This window comes from Neophocaena asiaeorientalis, unplaced genomic scaffold, assembly GCF_003031525.2.
Source record: "Neophocaena asiaeorientalis asiaeorientalis breed wild unplaced genomic scaffold, Neophocaena_asiaeorientalis_V1.1 scaffold258, whole genome shotgun sequence".
Lineage (NCBI taxonomy): Eukaryota > Metazoa > Chordata > Mammalia > Artiodactyla > Phocoenidae > Neophocaena > Neophocaena asiaeorientalis.
The window spans coordinates 3786850-3804441 of record NW_020172591.1 but is presented as its reverse complement, the minus strand read 5'-3'; the positions used below and the strand labels follow the sequence as shown (position 1 = coordinate 3804441).

Genomic DNA, 17592 nt, shown 5'->3' with positions numbered 1-17592 from the left:
AGGGTGTTAGTATGGCATGAAAGCCTAATATATCATAAACAAGATAGTCAAGAGAAATATGGTGGAGAAGCTTCAAAAGACTGAGACTCCGCTTAGTTTCCGAGCACTTTCTGTTCATTCTTTCATTCGTTCGCTCAATAAACATTTACTGAGAGCCGATTATACTCTACTCTGGAAAATAAAGGGACTAATCAGATATATTTTCACTCATGAAGAGCTCTCCAATGTATGGGGGGCAATTATACACCCCTCCTTTCTCGCCCCAACTGCATCTAAGGGTTAGGGGAACACAGAAATGACAAAGATTAATCACAAATGGGGAGGCAACGAGTGAGCAGAGACATCCCAGGGCATTTGTTGTTCAAACTGCATAGATCAGGAGCTTTCCAGGTGGAGATGGGGTGGGAGGGATGCTGCAGAGGAGAAAGCAGGTGGAAAGGCTCAGGGAGATGAGATTGGAATGTGGCTAGAGCACAGGAGGCCAAGGATGGGGAATAAGGACCCAGGAATCTCAAAAAGTAGGTGCAGGCCCAATTCGAGAGCATGCAGTGTGTGCATTAAGGTATGAGTCCTGAATTTTTTGAATAAGGGAGAGACATGACCCTGTCAGACCTGGGCTTTAGGCAAGCCCCTTTAGGAGTTGCAGAGTCGACCAAAACAAGTACAAGTGGTCAGTCAAAGTCACTGACCTATCCAACAAGAGAGCCTGGGCAGACCTAAACCCCCAGGGTCTCAGGGGTCTCAGGGGCACAAGAAGCCCGGGAGAGCTGCAGGAAGGAAGTCCTGAGAAGTGAGGACAAGTTTGGAAACCTGTCAGCGTGATCTCAGCAGGTGAGCACACAGATTACACAGTATTTCTACCTTCCCAAACTTGGCAATCATACAAAAATGTGGTCGATTCCCTTCACTCTGAGTAACTCATACCAGATGCTGATGCCCTTTGACTCTTCCCGTTCCAGCTGCAGTTCCCCAAATCATTTGTTCCCAGAGGTCAGGCACATGGAGCTCATTAAGTCCCATTCGCCAACATTTCAACTGTGTACAACTTTCTGTTTGCAGTGCAGTTGAAAGTTGAATTTGATTTACGAAGCATTGCGTATTCTTAGTCCTGGATGAGAGCGAGCTCTTCTAGGAGCTTAAATCGTGGCTGGAGGCAATGGGGAGGACCTTGGACCAAAAGCTGGAATTGGAAATCTGGGCTTTATGCTAATGATTTGTAAAGAAGAGAGAGCTGCACGTCTTAGAGATGTTCTGACCTCCTTGTTATACAGACAAGGAAACCAAGCCCCAGAGAAGTCTGACGATGGAGCTGGAGGCTGGAACCCAGGCCGCTTGATCCTCAGTCCAGTGGCCTTTCCTCCCACTCCCACCCTGCCTCCCTACAGTTCAAAATACAAGAGAAGGAAAAAAGGGCAGGGAGAGGGTCTTTTCAAACCGTGATGAAATTCATTCAAAAGTGAAAAAAAAAATCCCCATTATAATGAATTGGTATCTTCAAATTCTAGTATAAAATGAGAGACATTTGTTTGAAAATGACTTGCCTTTTGTTTGATTGGTACAAAGTTATGTAATGTATCATATATGGCTCTGGAATCAAATCTAGGGTTCTTCATCTGTGAAATGGGCATAATAATATATACCCCAAAGCTGGAGGCTTTAATTTAATTAACCTTTGAGAAAAATGTGAAGAGACAGTGCCTATTATTATACTTGATATATATGTGGGTCTGGGCTTAAAATAGTTTCCCTGGGAGACTCACCCTATACTCATTCCCATGATGCTGACATCATTCAAAATATCTGGTGCATTTTCCTTTCGGAATTGCTTCCAGAGCTAGAGTTTATATCTTAGGAGAATATTATCTCTTTATGCCTACATTTGACCAAAAAGGGTTTAATTCAGTTTTATCAACCTCATTCACCAATGTTACCTGTGAGGTACTTTTAACCATTTATGAAAACCACAGTCAAATGCAAAGGATTAAGATTTGAAGATTTGCCATGAGTGAAGATTATTCAAAAGAATTTGCTCCCTCAAGTGGAGGGCATACATTTTCTGTTTGCTGGACCAGGCCCAGAAACCTTGGGAAAGTCATAAGTCATGGAACCAAACACTGTTCCAGAGTCGAGAATGGGGGAACAGGGGTTTTGATGACTCAAGGTCAGCCCTGGAGAAGCTAGAATTTTCTGGAACTTCTGAGAGGGAAATACGGCCTCTCTGAAACAATTACATGTGGATTTTCACAAGCAGGGAAGATCATTGTAGCTCTGGTAATGATTAATTCTCATTCTGTGCGAGGGATTGAAGGAAGGAAGAGGCTTGTGGGAGCCCTAAGCCCTCCTGACCTTGAATGCAAAGCAGCCTTTGGAAGACAGAAGAGAAGCACCTGGGTCACTCCTGCCCCATCCATAGTCACGTATTCAGGGTAATCTTATCCCCTTCTTCCTCCCCTTTCCCCCAAGAAACACACACACACACACACGCACACGCACACACACACACAGCTCCCTGCCTCTGAAACTTTCAGATTCTGGCATTAGCATCTTGCCTGAAATTTACACCTCAAACATTTTCATTTGTCATGTTGTTATCATCATAACCTTACAGTGCAGGTCAATCGTGAATAAAACAATAAACAAAAACATCCTTTCCCTAGCGAGCGTAAATAATTGCAGATGAATTCCTCTTGTTGGGGCCTTGTACCGCATAAAGTTATATGCTATTATAAGCAATAGTAGAGGATATTTTATTGCAAGAAATAATTTTTTCTAATTGTAGTGTTTATTCCCTTCAGAGTCCCTCACCCTAAAAGGCCCAACAAAGTCACCTAGAGGGAGTTAGCAGCTCTTGCCAGCAATTTATGGAAAAAGTATTCTCTCTCCTTGGTAATAACCCTAAAGTGAAAAATGTGAAACCAAGCAGAAGAGGGCGAGGGATGCTTCTTTAACCAGAAGTTAAGAGAAAAAAAACACAGGATATGAATTCTAGAAAGATCCTAGCTGTAGGGGGTGAAGGAGCAAGGGAAGGAAAGCCAGTGGCTCCTCTGAAAATATCTCATGCACTTGGAAGGCTTTTATGAAGTGAACCTATGGGCTGGATCAGTACCGAGACTGGATACAGCTCAATTTTCTCCCATCCCCTGCCCATCATGCCGACTCTGCCAGGTTTCTTTCCTCCCCCAGTAAGAAGATCTCAAGCATATACTGGGGCATTTGGGGCCACACTTGAATAGTCTCATTTTCAGGTATTAAAAAGTCCATCTACTGATTGATTCTCAAAATACTGATCTCTCACCCAATTTAAGGTTCCCTCTCCCTGCTCAGTAAGGAGCAACATCTCTTCTTTTGCCGTTTGTCCATTTGTTCTTTCTTTCACTCCTGCCCCCCTCACTGTGCTGCCTCTGGCTCCTGCAGGGTCAGGACGGAGAGGAGAGACAAGAGGTACAGGGGCAAGTCTTAATATTAACCCCTGACCTTGTGTTCTGTGAAGATGCCTTTTTTGTGTGTTAGGTGCACAAACGCTGGTTCCTCCACTTTGGGGGGTTCTTAAGAGACACCCGACCACCAACACCCCCCTTTCCATTGTCTGCAGCCCTCTGACACCACAGTATCCCTGCCCTGACCCTCACCATGCGCTCTCAAGCTGACCGTGAAGACCTCACATGGCCTGTTTTTGCTGGGTTTGCTGTGCCTTGGCAGGAAGTCCTCTAGGGCGATGCTTTTCAGGGTGACTCAATCCTGCCATCTTCCTTGGCATCTGTTTAATCCATGGAAAAGGTTATGCATCCATGCCTTCCCCCTCCCCACTGAAACCTGGAAGCCTAAAGCCCTCTCCTGCTGCCCTCTGCTTTTGCTCTGCCATCAAGCAACTCCAGGCAACCTCCTGCCTTTGGGCTGTTCCAGGCAAGAATCAGGATCCTATCTCCAAGCCCCACAGTGTCCAAAGAACTCACATCAAGCTCTCAAAAGAATTCTGAGTCAAGGTTTCTGAGTGTCACTCTCTGAGTCATGGTCTACCTCACTGAGTAAACAATGGGTCCAAGCCAGCAGACGTGCCCTCCAGAACAGGGACCATGCCCCCTCTGCCCCGACCCTGCTTCCTCTCCACACTCTGGGCTCCCCGCATGGCAGGTAGCTCTACCTAGGATTACAGATCATGTTGCTTTTGAGACTATATCAGCCTTTGACTTAACTAAAAATTTTAAGCATAAAATCCTTCCCTGTGGTCATTTTAAGCAATTTATAGAGATAAACTTATGATATCATATCTATAGCACGTATTTTTTAGATTAATTAGAATATATAATTCCCACATATAAAAGTGTATACTCATAAATAGTATTTCCACAACACGCAAGTCAAAGATGGTCCCATTATATACAGTATAGTAAGATTCATCACTGATGAATTAAACTTAATCCTGAAAACCTTGTCAACCACACATAATATATGGTGCCTAATACATTCATAAATTCTTATGAAATAGATGAATAGGTGGATGGATGAAATATTTTTAAAGCACCAAATCTAAGAAGGTAGCATGAAATGAGAGATGGATTTGGTTTCTTTTCTTCAATATAATAATTGTGACCTTGGGAAAGGTCATTTAACCTCTTAATGTCTCAATCCCCTCATCTGTAAGTAGATAAAACAATCACAAAGACCAACCGTGGGCATCAGATGAGATAATCCTGGGAGCTCTAAAGCTGTATAAAACAGAAAGGTGTTGGTGGGATGGGGACTGAGGTCCTGCAGCTCTGCTGCTGCCTTGAACAATTTCCATGCTTCTGTGACTCATTCTTACCGTCTGCAAAATGGACAATAAAAGACCTCTCTATCTTTCCTTAGAAGGCAGTGCATTTACATCATATAGGAGGTCCTTTGATTTCAGGGTCCAGCAGATCTAACTAGCTGTACAACCATGGACAGTCATCAAAAATCTCTGTGATCCAGTCTTCTCAACTGTTTAAAAGGATAATGATGACTACTACATAGGGTGGGTGCAAGAATCAAGTGTCCTACAGTCATACAGTGCCATGTTCATAGATAAGAGTACTCAGCCTATACAATTATTAGAATCAACAGTGTCCTGTGAGTTTCCAGTAAAAGATACCACAGGGTTACCTAGGCAATACCCTTTATTGCCTAGGTTCAGTCATTTCTGAATAAGCTTAGTTGCTATGGTTACCTTCCAAAGACACCACATTTGAAAATGTGTTGGGAGGTGGGGATTGATGGCAGAAGGCTTTAGTGGGGGACACAAAGCAACTTCAGCAATTGAGACATTTTAATACATGTGAACTCTTTCCCTTGGAAACCAAAGTCACATTTTGCCAAAATGGAAATGATCTCAGGAAGTGGAGTTTCAGAAGTTCTGCATCACATTTGGCCAGTCTCCTTCCCCCATCACTGGGACCTCAAGGACAGGTATTTCTGGCCCTGAACCAACTTCTGAGCACCTCAGTTTCCTCCCCCAGGATCTGGCAGTCTGAAAGATGTTGTTTGCCAGACAGAATTCATCAGATTCACTTCCCAGATGCTATCGCTTCTGATGCCGAAAGAAAAATAGGTTGCCCAGAAATTGAGGTTGGAAAGGACGAGTGCAGCTGAGAAATGCACAGTGATACAAAACAGTAAAGGGCTATTCTTGTTAACATTCATTAGCATATTCTATCTGAATATTCCAGGGGTCCTCACATCCCTCAAATCCCAAACTTAGTCCCCGGAGGGGCAAGCACTACATCCCAGGCTAAACTATCCCCCAAAGCAGAGTTATAAATGGTTCTCGATCTGTCAAAATCAGCCACGGCTCCAACACCGGATGAATAAAAGTTGGCCTGACCCCGCTTCCTGTTTCCAACTACAGCAAACCCAACACCTCATGGGGCCTCACCAGCAAGAGTACTGTATACTCAATCCTACTAAAAAGACTCTTTCTTCCTGGTCATTTTTTCCCAGACATCTCAGGGAGCTGTCCTGCTCTTATTTGAAATTCAGACCAGAAGAAAGTCACCTCTAAAAATATAGTTTCCCGCTTGCATTTTCACGACGATGCAGCACCACCTAGGGGACATTTTTATTCATTTCTTACTATTTCCACTATAACATTTCTTCTAAAATAACGCAGCACCCTGCCCCCCGCTTATATGCATGAGATAGGTATACAAGCTTCTCTGCACATATTTTTCAAGATTTCAGCTCCAGACTTAATTCAGCTGGAAACACTGGTTGACTAGCTCATTACATAAGGATCACTGCCAAGGGCTGCAGTTCACATTTATAATCACTATAGAAAATTTGCTATATTAAAATATTGTTATTAACATAATGCTATATTATATTAATATATTATAATAATATATTGTTATATTATTATATATAACAGAATACATTTTATATTATGTAATATATTTATTACATATAAAATATATAACGGTTACATATTTTATATATAAATATCGATTCGTATTATAAAATATAGTTAATATTTTATATTATAATTAAATAAGTATTATTTATTATTATAAGAACCACCAATTAAGCATCTTCTACATGACAGGGTATATATATAATTTATTTCTAATATATACAATAGTCCTTCAAACTGGGTATTAGCATCCCCATTTTACAGATGAAGAAACCAAGGCTCTGAGAAGTAAAAGACTTACCCAGAATCCCAGATCAGGGCTGTCTTACTCTTTCCACTATAAAATGCCATGAGTTGTGCCTACACAGCAGTGACGCTGTTCATTTTAGGGACAATAAAGCAGAACATTCAAATATGCTTTCCAAAGAAGTCACTTTGAAGCCTGTATTGTCATTCCAATAACTAACAGTCATAACATTTCGAGTACCTGTTGTGGGAAGTGCCTCAGAGCTGTGAGCTGCATGACACAATCTCTTTGCCTTACATGTTTATCACGTTTACTAAAAATGCGGTGGAGATACCATGGTCAAGCGGTGTGATTTTTCTCAGGTCCCCCCTCTGCAGATTTTGATTAGGTATATCTGCGCTAGGGCCCAGGAATTTGTATTTTCATCAAGTTTCATCGGGAAAGTTTGAGAAAATAATAGTGTAATGATACATGTATGAGCTTTGGGTTCAGAAGGACTTGGGTTGCAGATCCAGCTCTGTCTTTTTTCTAATTGTGCACTCCTGGGAAAGGCACTTAAAGCTTAAAGCCCCTGAGCATCAGTTTCCTCATCTATAAAATGAATATTAATATTTACTAATAGCCATCAAACAGGGTGGTGATAAGGACTGAATGAGACCATGGATGTGAAATGCTAGTACAGTGCCTGGCATATAGTAGTCGTTACTATTGTTACATAATCACCCACCCTCAATTCATCAAATTTGTCCTCTGTGGCTTTTTACTATTTCCAAAAATTAAGTCCCCGGTAAAAGAATATGAAGATGCACAAACTATAATACAGTAACATGTACTTAATTTAAAAATAAACAACAAAAGATTCTTAGGAGAGATGGTAGATAATAGATAAATAGATACAGAGATGTGTAATCTTTAGGATAAGAAAATGCTCTAGAAATAAGAAACCAACATTTAAAACAGTTTAACACTCAAGAGAATAACAAGTTTCTTCGGGGGGGAGAAAACACAACACGTTGATACAAAAAGTAGAAGCAACCCAAGTGTTCATGGATGGATGAATAAACAAAATGTGGTATATACATACAATAGGATATTATTTAGCCTTAAAAAGGAAGGAGATTCTGATACATGTTCCATCATGAATGAACACGGTGGACATTATGCTAAATGAAATAAGCCATCACACAAAAGGACAAACATTGTATGAATCCACTTACAGAACGTATCTAGAGTAATCAAGTTAATAGAGACAAAGTAAATGGTGATTGCCAGTGGCTAGAGAAGGGGGCAATGTGAGTTATTGTTTAATGGGTACAGTTTCAGTCTTACAAGGTGAGTGGAGTTCTAGAGATGGATGGTGGTGATGATTGCAGAATAATATGGATAGACAATGCCATTGAACTGTACACTTAAAAATGGTTGACAGATGGTAAATTTTATGCGTATTTTACCACGATTTTTTAAAATTAAAATATCCAGATCGATATTAAAATCACAGTTAACATGAGTTTGAGAAATGCTTGCTTGGTTTGTATTTCTAAGACAAAGACTGCCATGTGAGATACTGTGGCTTAGAAAAGCATATAGTACAACCTTTTTTTAAATGGGCAAGTAAATTCTCAAAAGTGTGACCAGCACTTCTTTGGTTGCCCCTGTTTTTCCTTAAAGCTACATGTTTACCCAAGATCACCCATTATTGGGCAAAATAGGAGGCTAAGACTGGAAAACTTGTTCTGATTTTACTACCCTAGCCTGGGAAAGTGCTTTGAGAAAAATGGCTGTGGATCATAGCGCACCCTAAGGAAAACTCGGAGGAAGCGGGATCATGCGCTCTTAAAACACGGTGGCCTGTGCGGAGTTCTGCACGGGGGGCAGCAGAGTACAGAGCAGGTACAGCAGGGGCACAGCCTGTGGACTGGACTGTGCAGGACCCCGTTTTAACTGCCGCCTGCAGCAGCAGCAGCAGGAGTGACAGCAGTGGATGCAAGTTTATGTGAACCTCAAGCTGGCGAAGAGGGCATTGCCCTTCCATTTCAATTATCTTTAATTGATTTTCTTGCAGACTAGCATTTAATTAGGTAGACGGAATATGTTTTTTTTTTTTTTTGCGGTACGCGGGCCTCTCACTGTCGTGGCCTCTTCCGTTGCGGAGCACAGGCTCCGGACGCGCAGGCTCAGCGGCCATGGCTCACGGGCCCAGCCGCTCCGCGGCATGTGGGATCTTCCCGGACCGGGGCACGAACCCGTGTCCCCTGCATCGGCAGGCGGACTCCCAACCACTGCGCCACCAGGGAAGCCCCGGATTATGTTTTGATGAGTGTGACACTGAAGCACTTCAAAGGTCCTAAAATATGATAGCATTGGCTTTTTTGTCTGATTTAAAAGTTATGACAAAAGTCTTTATATATTTAGTAAATTCCATGTCTTTCTCCCTCTACTGTATCTTTTTTTAGTAAAATAGGAAGGAATTTCCTGAGACAATTGGGCAAAAGCTTGATGCTAATCCCCTTTCCCTTTTTCAGGATTGTGGGTCCTAATGGAAAGAAATTGCCCAAGATGGAACTAGCAGATTTGCAGAGTTGCAAAATCGGGAAGTATGGAGAAAATTGGGTACAAGGAGAAAAAGTAGAAAATAAAGACAGGTGGGCTGATTTTGCCATTCACCTGCCAGTGAAATTTTATTGCTGCCTAGAGAAACCTCCTGAGGGTGAGGTACATGTAAAACCAACTGACAGTATATGTGGATATTCCTAGTGGGTCTTAGTCACGTGATATATGTGTCTTACCTTGAGTGAAATTCTTTAGAGAATTCAGGAAGTTTTAAAGAAAGGTATCCTATTATGGCTATGTACATATACTATAATACATATATACACATCCTATACACACACACATATATACTGTAGTATATATGGGTATGTATATATAAAATGTATATATATGTATATACTGTAATATATTATGCTATCTTTATCAGTGTTTATTGCTGATAGCAGAAACCTCTCTAGTTCAAACACAGTGTGCTTAGCTGTCAACTTCTGGGCATTCACAGAAGGCCCCTTCTGCGTACAAGACGACTGGAAGGGCTGAAGCAGCAGCCTTTAACGCGACTTCCAGGAATCCCTCTGAGAACACCACCACAGAACTGGCCATCCAGAGGAGCTGCTATCTCTGCTCACAGCCCAGAAGCTAGGTAATCAGGACCATGCTGCCTCGTTGCTAGCTCTAGCTCCGTATTACCGTAGTGACACTGCCCCCGGCAAAATAGAAGCCCCATATCCTGCTGCACCAAACCCTGGGACCTCTGCTATTGCTATTCCAGAAAAATCCAACGTCCCTGACTGTTGGCAGAAATAGCAGAAATACGACCTCCATCTCATCTGGCTTTCTTAATCTCAAGCAGGCACATCTGTTTGGGGGAAGTTAGGTCACATCTGGAATTCAAGCTGTAAGGGGATTTGGGAAATGTATAGATTTTAGTTTTCTGGGCCCACCAGTGAGCCTAGCACACACACGTGCCACAAATGGGTTACAAGTGTGTCTTGTAACAAGAGGTATCTATTTCTTCAGCCTTCTGGGGAGCCACAAAGGGCTGGGCAGCCAAAGGCCTCTTGGCCAGTAACCTCCTCACCTAATGCTCCCTAGAAGGTAGCCTGAACAGCGTGGGGTCTGATGGTTCACTCAGCTCCTACGGATAAATAATATGGGAGGTGTCAGGCCCTCGCTGCTCTTTTGTGATGCTGTGTGAAGCCGAGAATGCATCCAGTCACCCAGACAGCTTCTAAGAAGCCTGCTGCTGAGTGAGCCACTGACCATCATGGACAAGAAACACGCTAGCTGCTGGGTCATTTCATGGTAAGGTGCAGCCAGGGTTTGGGAAAGGCCAGCTCCTCGTAAGTGCAGCTCCAGGTAGATGCCCCAAATCTCTGTCTTATATTTACTTATGTCTATTTGCTAGTTGCAGGGTGACTGCTCTATCAACACACACACACACACACACACACACACACTCTCTCTCTCTCTATAAATTAGGACTTCACTGTTATTTGTAAATACTTGATATGAAAAAATTCAATTGCATTTGAGATCCACTTGTATTATCACAAAAAAATATCAACATCACATCTGTCAATGACAGAACAAGAAAGCTGTCGGGCTCTAAACATAATTTTTAATTTTTGAATGGTTTTAAAAATAGTTTAAAATTGGTCCATCGGTTACTTATGTAAAGCTTCCTGCCAATGACAACAAAGAATTTGATAAAATATTTTGATCAAGAATTGCATATAGCCATTTCAAGCATACAACTTGGTATTTAATGGTTATGTCTAGAAAGCAAGATCAAGCTTCTCATTAAGGAATTTGGAAAAATTAATGTGTTTGGGAATTTAACACAAAGTCAATATTTAAAATCTTCCTTAATACTTAGAATTTTACTGATTTTAGTTCTTAGTACATCATATAAAGAAAATATATTTTTTCTACTAAGCTCCAAATAAACACCAAAATACACTCGCACTTAGTGCTATGAAAGCTGTCATTTTCTTTGTGCACCATGACATAAAAAAGATAAGGCTTGGAATGGAGTAGAATGAGCCAATTTGCAATATATGCCGCAGTGTCACATACACAAGATTTCACAGTAAATGTAAGAAAGTTATTTACTTGCAACACTAACATTCTCAGCAAAGGATAATTCTCCAGGCTGTTTTCCCTTTTAAAATTCAGATATCAAAATTTAACACATGTTGCAACAAAAAGAATAAAATATCTAGGAATAAACCTACCTAAGGAGACAAAAGACCTGTATGCAGAAAATTATAAGACACTGATGAAAGAAATTAAAGATGATACAAATAGATGGAGAGATATACCATGTTCTTGGATGGGAAGAATCAACATTGTGAAAATGACTCTACTACCCAAAGCAATCTACAGATTCAATGCAATCCCTATCAAACTACCACTGGCATTTTTCACAGAACTAGAACAAAAAATTTCGCAATTTGTATGGAAACACAAAAGACCCCGAATAGCCAAAGCAATCTTGAGAACGAAAAACGGAGCCACAGGAATCAGGCTCCCTGACTTCAGACTACACTACAAAGCTACAGTAATCAAGACAGTATGGTACTAGCACAAAAACAGAAATCTAGATCAATGCAACATTTTATAGAGCAGAAACTAACACACCATTGTAAAGCAATTGTACCCCAATAAAGATGTTAAAAAAATAATAATAATAAAGGATGTTTTAAATTAAAAAAAAAAAAATTTAACACATGTACCTCCATCAATACCGTTCCACCTCAAAAAACCTGGGAGAAACAATTTTCAGATCATATATGGTCTCCCTTTGTATGTTGCCAAATCTTGTTCACCCTCTGTTCAGCTCTGTACAGCTCTGAAAACCCAACGCAGTGACCCCTTTCCCCTCTGACTTTCTCTTATCTTCTGCTTTGTCATACATCAGATTATCTTTCAACATACAATAATGGTGTCTTATAAACAACTTGAGAGGATCTGTGTTAATTTCTTTATCTCCCCCATAGTTCTGGGCATATATTAAACTCTTAGTGTTTATCATTAATTTCTAAAATGCTGTTTGGGAAATCAAACAATAGAAATGGATTGAGATCAGCTAATTATTTGCTTTCTGATTTTAATACATATTCATTCTTGAAGTATGAAAAATAAAGTATAAAGAAAAATAAAATTACAATTCTATCAATACTATTCAGAAATACCACTTTCTACATTTTTATCCCTTTTCTGCACCTCTTGCCATTATTTAAAACAAAATTTGAATCCTCGTATATAGAGTCAGTGTTTGTTTCTCCATTTAATAGAATTGTAAAATTTTCCCCACATCATTAAGTAACTTATGGCACGTCCAGATAATATTTTACAAATATTAAAATGTCTTAGAACAGCATTTCTCAAATTTTCATGAGTATACAAATCACCTGAGATATTGTTAAAATACAGATTCTGGTTCAGTGGGTCTGAGATGGGCTCCAAGAGTCTGCATTCCTAACAACCTCCCAGATGATGCTGATACTGCTAGTCTGTGGACCACATTCTGAGTAGCAAGTGCTTAGAAGATATATATTCCATTAATGATGAATGCTTAAATAGCTTCCAGTGTTTGGCTCATACACGGTGAAATAGCAAATCAATGGAGTGATAAGTATCCTTACACATATTGTGGGAATAATACAAATATGTATCAAGTGTATACTAAGGGCGCATACAGGCGCAAAGATAATTAAAAATCTAACTCCTGGTCAATGTCAATAGATATCAATATTCTCAAGACTCTGCATGCATACAGCTGAAGGGCATTCCACAGTGACAGAGAGCCCATCAGTGGTTTCTAGGGAACAAAGGGAAAGGCAAAAAGGGAGGAAACTTTTAGGGGTGGTGGATGTTCATTATCTTGATTATGGTGATGTTTTCATGGATATTTTATATATATATATTTACTTATATATATTATACATATAATCTGTTAAAGCTTATCAAATTGTATGCTTTTAATATATGGAGTTTGTTGTTTGTCAATTATACCTCAATAAACCTATTTTTTTAAATATGGGGGAAAAAGCCACGAAATGTGTTCCAGAAAGGTTGTATTAATTTGCATGCCACCAGCAGCACATGCAAGTGCCTGCCTCACTTCCTTTGTCAGCACTGTAATTCTTAAAGAAAGAAAACCCACAATGCTAATTTAAAAGGCGAAATCTCTCACTTGTTTACATGTGTGTTTTTGATTACAAGTAGACTGAAATTTTTTCATGTTGATCAGCTCTTCACTCGTTTTTCTTTTGTAATGTGTGTTTATCAACTTATACGAGCTCTTTATTTAGATATGTCATAAATAAATCACCTATTTTTTTTCTCTTGGCTAGACGTTTACATTTGTGTATGTGATGTAATTATAACATAAATAGACATTTTAAATAAGTTCAAGAATCAAAAAAACAAAAGCCAATCTTAACACTGCTCAAAACACAAACAAAGCTCAGTCAGGACACAGAATTAAAGATAAAAAAATCAAAAATCTTTTACAACACCTATTTCTTCCGCAAGGTGGCTGACTTATTAGCATAAAACTACATCAGAAGCAAGCCATATACATAAACATATCAACCTTATACCTGTCATATTCACTATTTTAGTTGATTAATACAGTAAAGTAGGTTAGTTTTATCCTCTTTAAAATGAAGAGTTTGGTACTGAGGTATAACATATTTTGTGATTTAATCAGGAATAAGCAGAATTTGGATTTATAAACTCCCACTTTTTGTTTATTTATTGACCCTAATTGTGTTAGAAATGGGTCCATGAAATCAACCTGGGGTTGAGTAGTTTTTGTTTGTTTTGAATCAACTGAATAAATACCAGAAAAGGAGAATATTTACATATTCTCCTGGAGAGGAGAGTAAATCTTTATATTAACAATCCTGAGAAGACATATATATATATATATTTTTTTTTAATTTAGGTCTAGCATTACCAAGTGTTGATGAGGATACAGAGCAATGAATTCTTTTTGGGTTTTTTTTGTTTTGTTTTTTTAAATTAATTATTTATTTATTTTTGGCTGTGTTGGGTCTTCGTTTCTGTGCAAGGGCTTTCTCTAGTTGCGGCGAGCGGGGGCCACTCTTCATCGCGGTGCGCGGGCCCCTCACTGTCGCGGCCTCTCTTGTTGCGGAGCACAAGCTCCTGACGCGCAGGCTCAGTAGTTGTGGCACACGGGCCTAGCTGCTCCGCGGCATGTGGGATCTTCCCAGACCAGGGCTCAAACCCGTGTCCCCTGCATCAGCAGGCGGATTCTCAACCACTGCGCCACCAGGGAAGCCCGAGAAGACATATTTTTAAACTGTTTTCCTTCACTCTATACCTGAGTCTCACAAGATTTTTTTAGACAACACAGCAATGAAGAATGCTAATACTAGTAATACTGGTAAAAGAGGAATGCTTCTTTATCTGTCATGCCAATTGGTACAAATTCAAGAAAACTAGTTCCTCCAAAAGGTAGTTACAAGTATTCATATATTTGTCCAATCCTTTGAAAATGAGTCATAATTAGCCACCAGAAGACAGAGATATGCACTTACCATGTAAAGAATGAAAATTTTAGTTTCCTTAATAGAATATTTTCAACTCTTGTTCTGAAGCGTTATAAGGTTAAATCATTTGGTCAAGTATGCAAAACTAGATGACGTCTAACCTGGAACGAAAGTCCAGATTTCCTACAAGCTGAAGAGCAGTAGGAGATGAAACGTGGAGATAACGTGGAAATCAATGATGTGGATGAAGCTCCAGAAAATTCCAATTCTTTGAACTTTTACTTCCTCATCCATAAAATGAGGGAGGTGGATTAAATGACTGATACATTTCCTTCCAGCTCTAACCTTCTCTTAATGTAGGCAACATAAGTTGATAAAACCTGTGACAGACGCAGTCATATTGCTAGAGACCTTTTATTGCCAACCTGGGGTTTCTCGACTACTTTGTTTGTAAGTCCATGTCAGCTCAGGTTCAAACTCTAGCCCTATCCTATTTATGTAGCTTTGATAGTTTATCCTCTTATTAGATAAAAGGAAATAAGGGTCCCAAGAGATTAGTAGCAGCTACACCTCAAAGAGTTAAGATAATGAAAAGAGAGAATACAACCCAATACTTAGCAGTGCCTGGCACAGAGTAAGACGTCCAGTAATTGCACGTCTGCGTATTTGGGGTACCTTAGTCCATCCAGGATGATATTAACAGAATACTATAGACTGGGTAGCTTATAAACAACAGAAATTTACTTCTCACAAATTAACTGTGGGAGAGGCTCGGAAGTCCAAGGTCAAGGCTCTGGCAGATTCTGTGTCTGGTGAGGGCCCCCCTTCCTGGTTCGGAGATGGTCATCTTCTCACTGTCCTCACGTGGAGAAGTGACAGGGGAGCTCTCTGAGGCCTCTTGTACAAGAGCACTAATCCAATGTATGAGGCCTCCACCCTCATGACCTAATCATCTCCCAAAGCTCTGCCTCCAAATACCATCACACTAGGGGTTAGGTTCCAACACAGGACTTGCAGGGATGGGGTGGAGGGGCGGCACAAGCGCTCGGTCTTTCACACGGGGCTAAAACAATACCAACTTATGTGGCACTCAGGTTTCACAAGCGGAACCTGCTGTATCCCCAGTGAGTCAAATACTAGGTGGACAGGCGTGTGACAAACTTGAACAAGTACTTCCACAAAAGGATGAACAAACGTAACTGAAAAATAGCCCTCAGGTCTGGCTCACAAAACAGTTCAGCTATATATTTACTTGAAAAGACTTTGTGAAATGGTGGGAGGGGAAAGGGGAAGAGGGAGAAATGAATGACCTCACCAATGGCAAGGACTGTGGTGTTAGCAACCCACAACCTATCAGTCTTAAGAAATTAGGACTCCTTGCCATCTCTGCACTATCTCATCTGCGTTTCTCTTAGTAAGGTCCACAAACCACTTCTACCTAGAATGCTTGTTACAACTGCAGATATCTGATCCTCACCCATTTTTAACATGCTACCTCGTTAATTCTTATACATTCTACAATTTGAGACCCTAGCCCAATTGCTTTGTGGCCAGTGCTTGAATGTGGTCCATACCTGAGTCCTAAAACAGCTTAGATTCCAAACCCACATCTGAGGACTGCCCACAGCAACTTACCTGCAACCCATCACAACTAAGAAACCAGTTTTGAATGCATCAAAGCTAATGAGAAACAGTAAAACCTATAGCTCATGAATTTATGAAGTATCTGGGCACTGGAAGGAACAGGTATGACTGCAAAAATGACCCTTCTGGAATTTTCTCAGCATTTTCTAAAGTGCCAGTAAGAATATTTCTTTCATCCTCAACTTTAATTTTAGCAGTGAACTGAAATAACACTTTTTATTATGGTGAGCAGTCAGGTAAGTTCCATCGGCAACTGAATTGTAGTCTTTATTAAAGTTATTTTTATAAATTTATGTCTAATAACATTAAAAGGTTGCTTTTTACTTTAACATGTGCTTTGCAAATTTATATCAGCAGTAGAAAGTGCTTCCTGTGAATAGATTTTACTCTTCAAAAATGTGACTGCATCCTTCATCTCTAGTTTTTCCATCTCCCAATTATTGACCTTACCAAAGAAAGAGGAAAATAATCAGTTTGCAAGAAGATGACGACGTATAAAATAAAAGCTAGTTTCGAGATCCAAGGATATTAAAATAACATCAGCCAACCACTTATAATTACACACATTTTAGAAGTTTAGTAAGACTATGTGCTAGGGTCGAAGAAAGCTCTCACAGTGAAAATTATAAAAAAACTTTAAAGGTCCTCTAAAGGGTGCAAAAGATCCTTTCCTGGGATAATCTTCCTTAGAATATAAATAATAGCCAATATGAAAAAAAAAAGTGTTACAGATTAGCCCATTAAGAGAAATGGGCCATCTTAACCTTGGTAATCCGGGCATGATCCAGTTTTGGATACTAAAGTACCATAACGAAGATTCAAATACTTACATTTCACATTATATGCAGGACCAAATGAGTGGCATTTAGATACATCCTAACATTAACATAAATATACATTTATTCGTATGGTTCTTGCTCCATACAGAGACATCTAGAGAGGCTGTTCAAGAAAAGCTGTGCTCAGAATCAAAGAAAGCATAAGGAGGGAAGAGGAAGAAGCATCCTCTCATAGTCATCCAGCATTTTCTAGTGACAAAGATCCTTAACAGCCTCACAATGGCCCATGAAAACAAAGCTTTAATTAACATTTTTTCTTCTCCTGTTCCAGATAACCTAGAAACTGAATATGGTTTCATGTGTCTTAAATTAAAGAAATACACATATTATTTACATTTTTCACTTGACAAAAAAGATTAAAGTTGACTAAATGTAGCACTTATAAAACCCCAAGTAAAAAAAAAAAAAAAAAAAAAAAAA

At 39.8% G+C, this 17592-nt stretch overlaps 1 protein-coding gene across 1 annotated transcript in view; it reads right to left on the bottom strand.

The window, feature by feature from the left end:
- Positions 1 to 16577: 16577 nt before the first annotated feature.
- Positions 16578 to 17592, bottom strand: part of FASTKD2 (FAST kinase domains 2) — a 15865-nt gene continuing 14850 nt past the window's right edge. Inside the window, exon 12 of the mRNA XM_024738384.1 lies at positions 16578 to 16778. Within this exon, the coding sequence (XP_024594152.1) occupies positions 16659 to 16778 (120 nt within the window). The 3' untranslated portion in view covers positions 16578 to 16658. The remainder of the gene's footprint in view (positions 16779 to 17592) is intronic.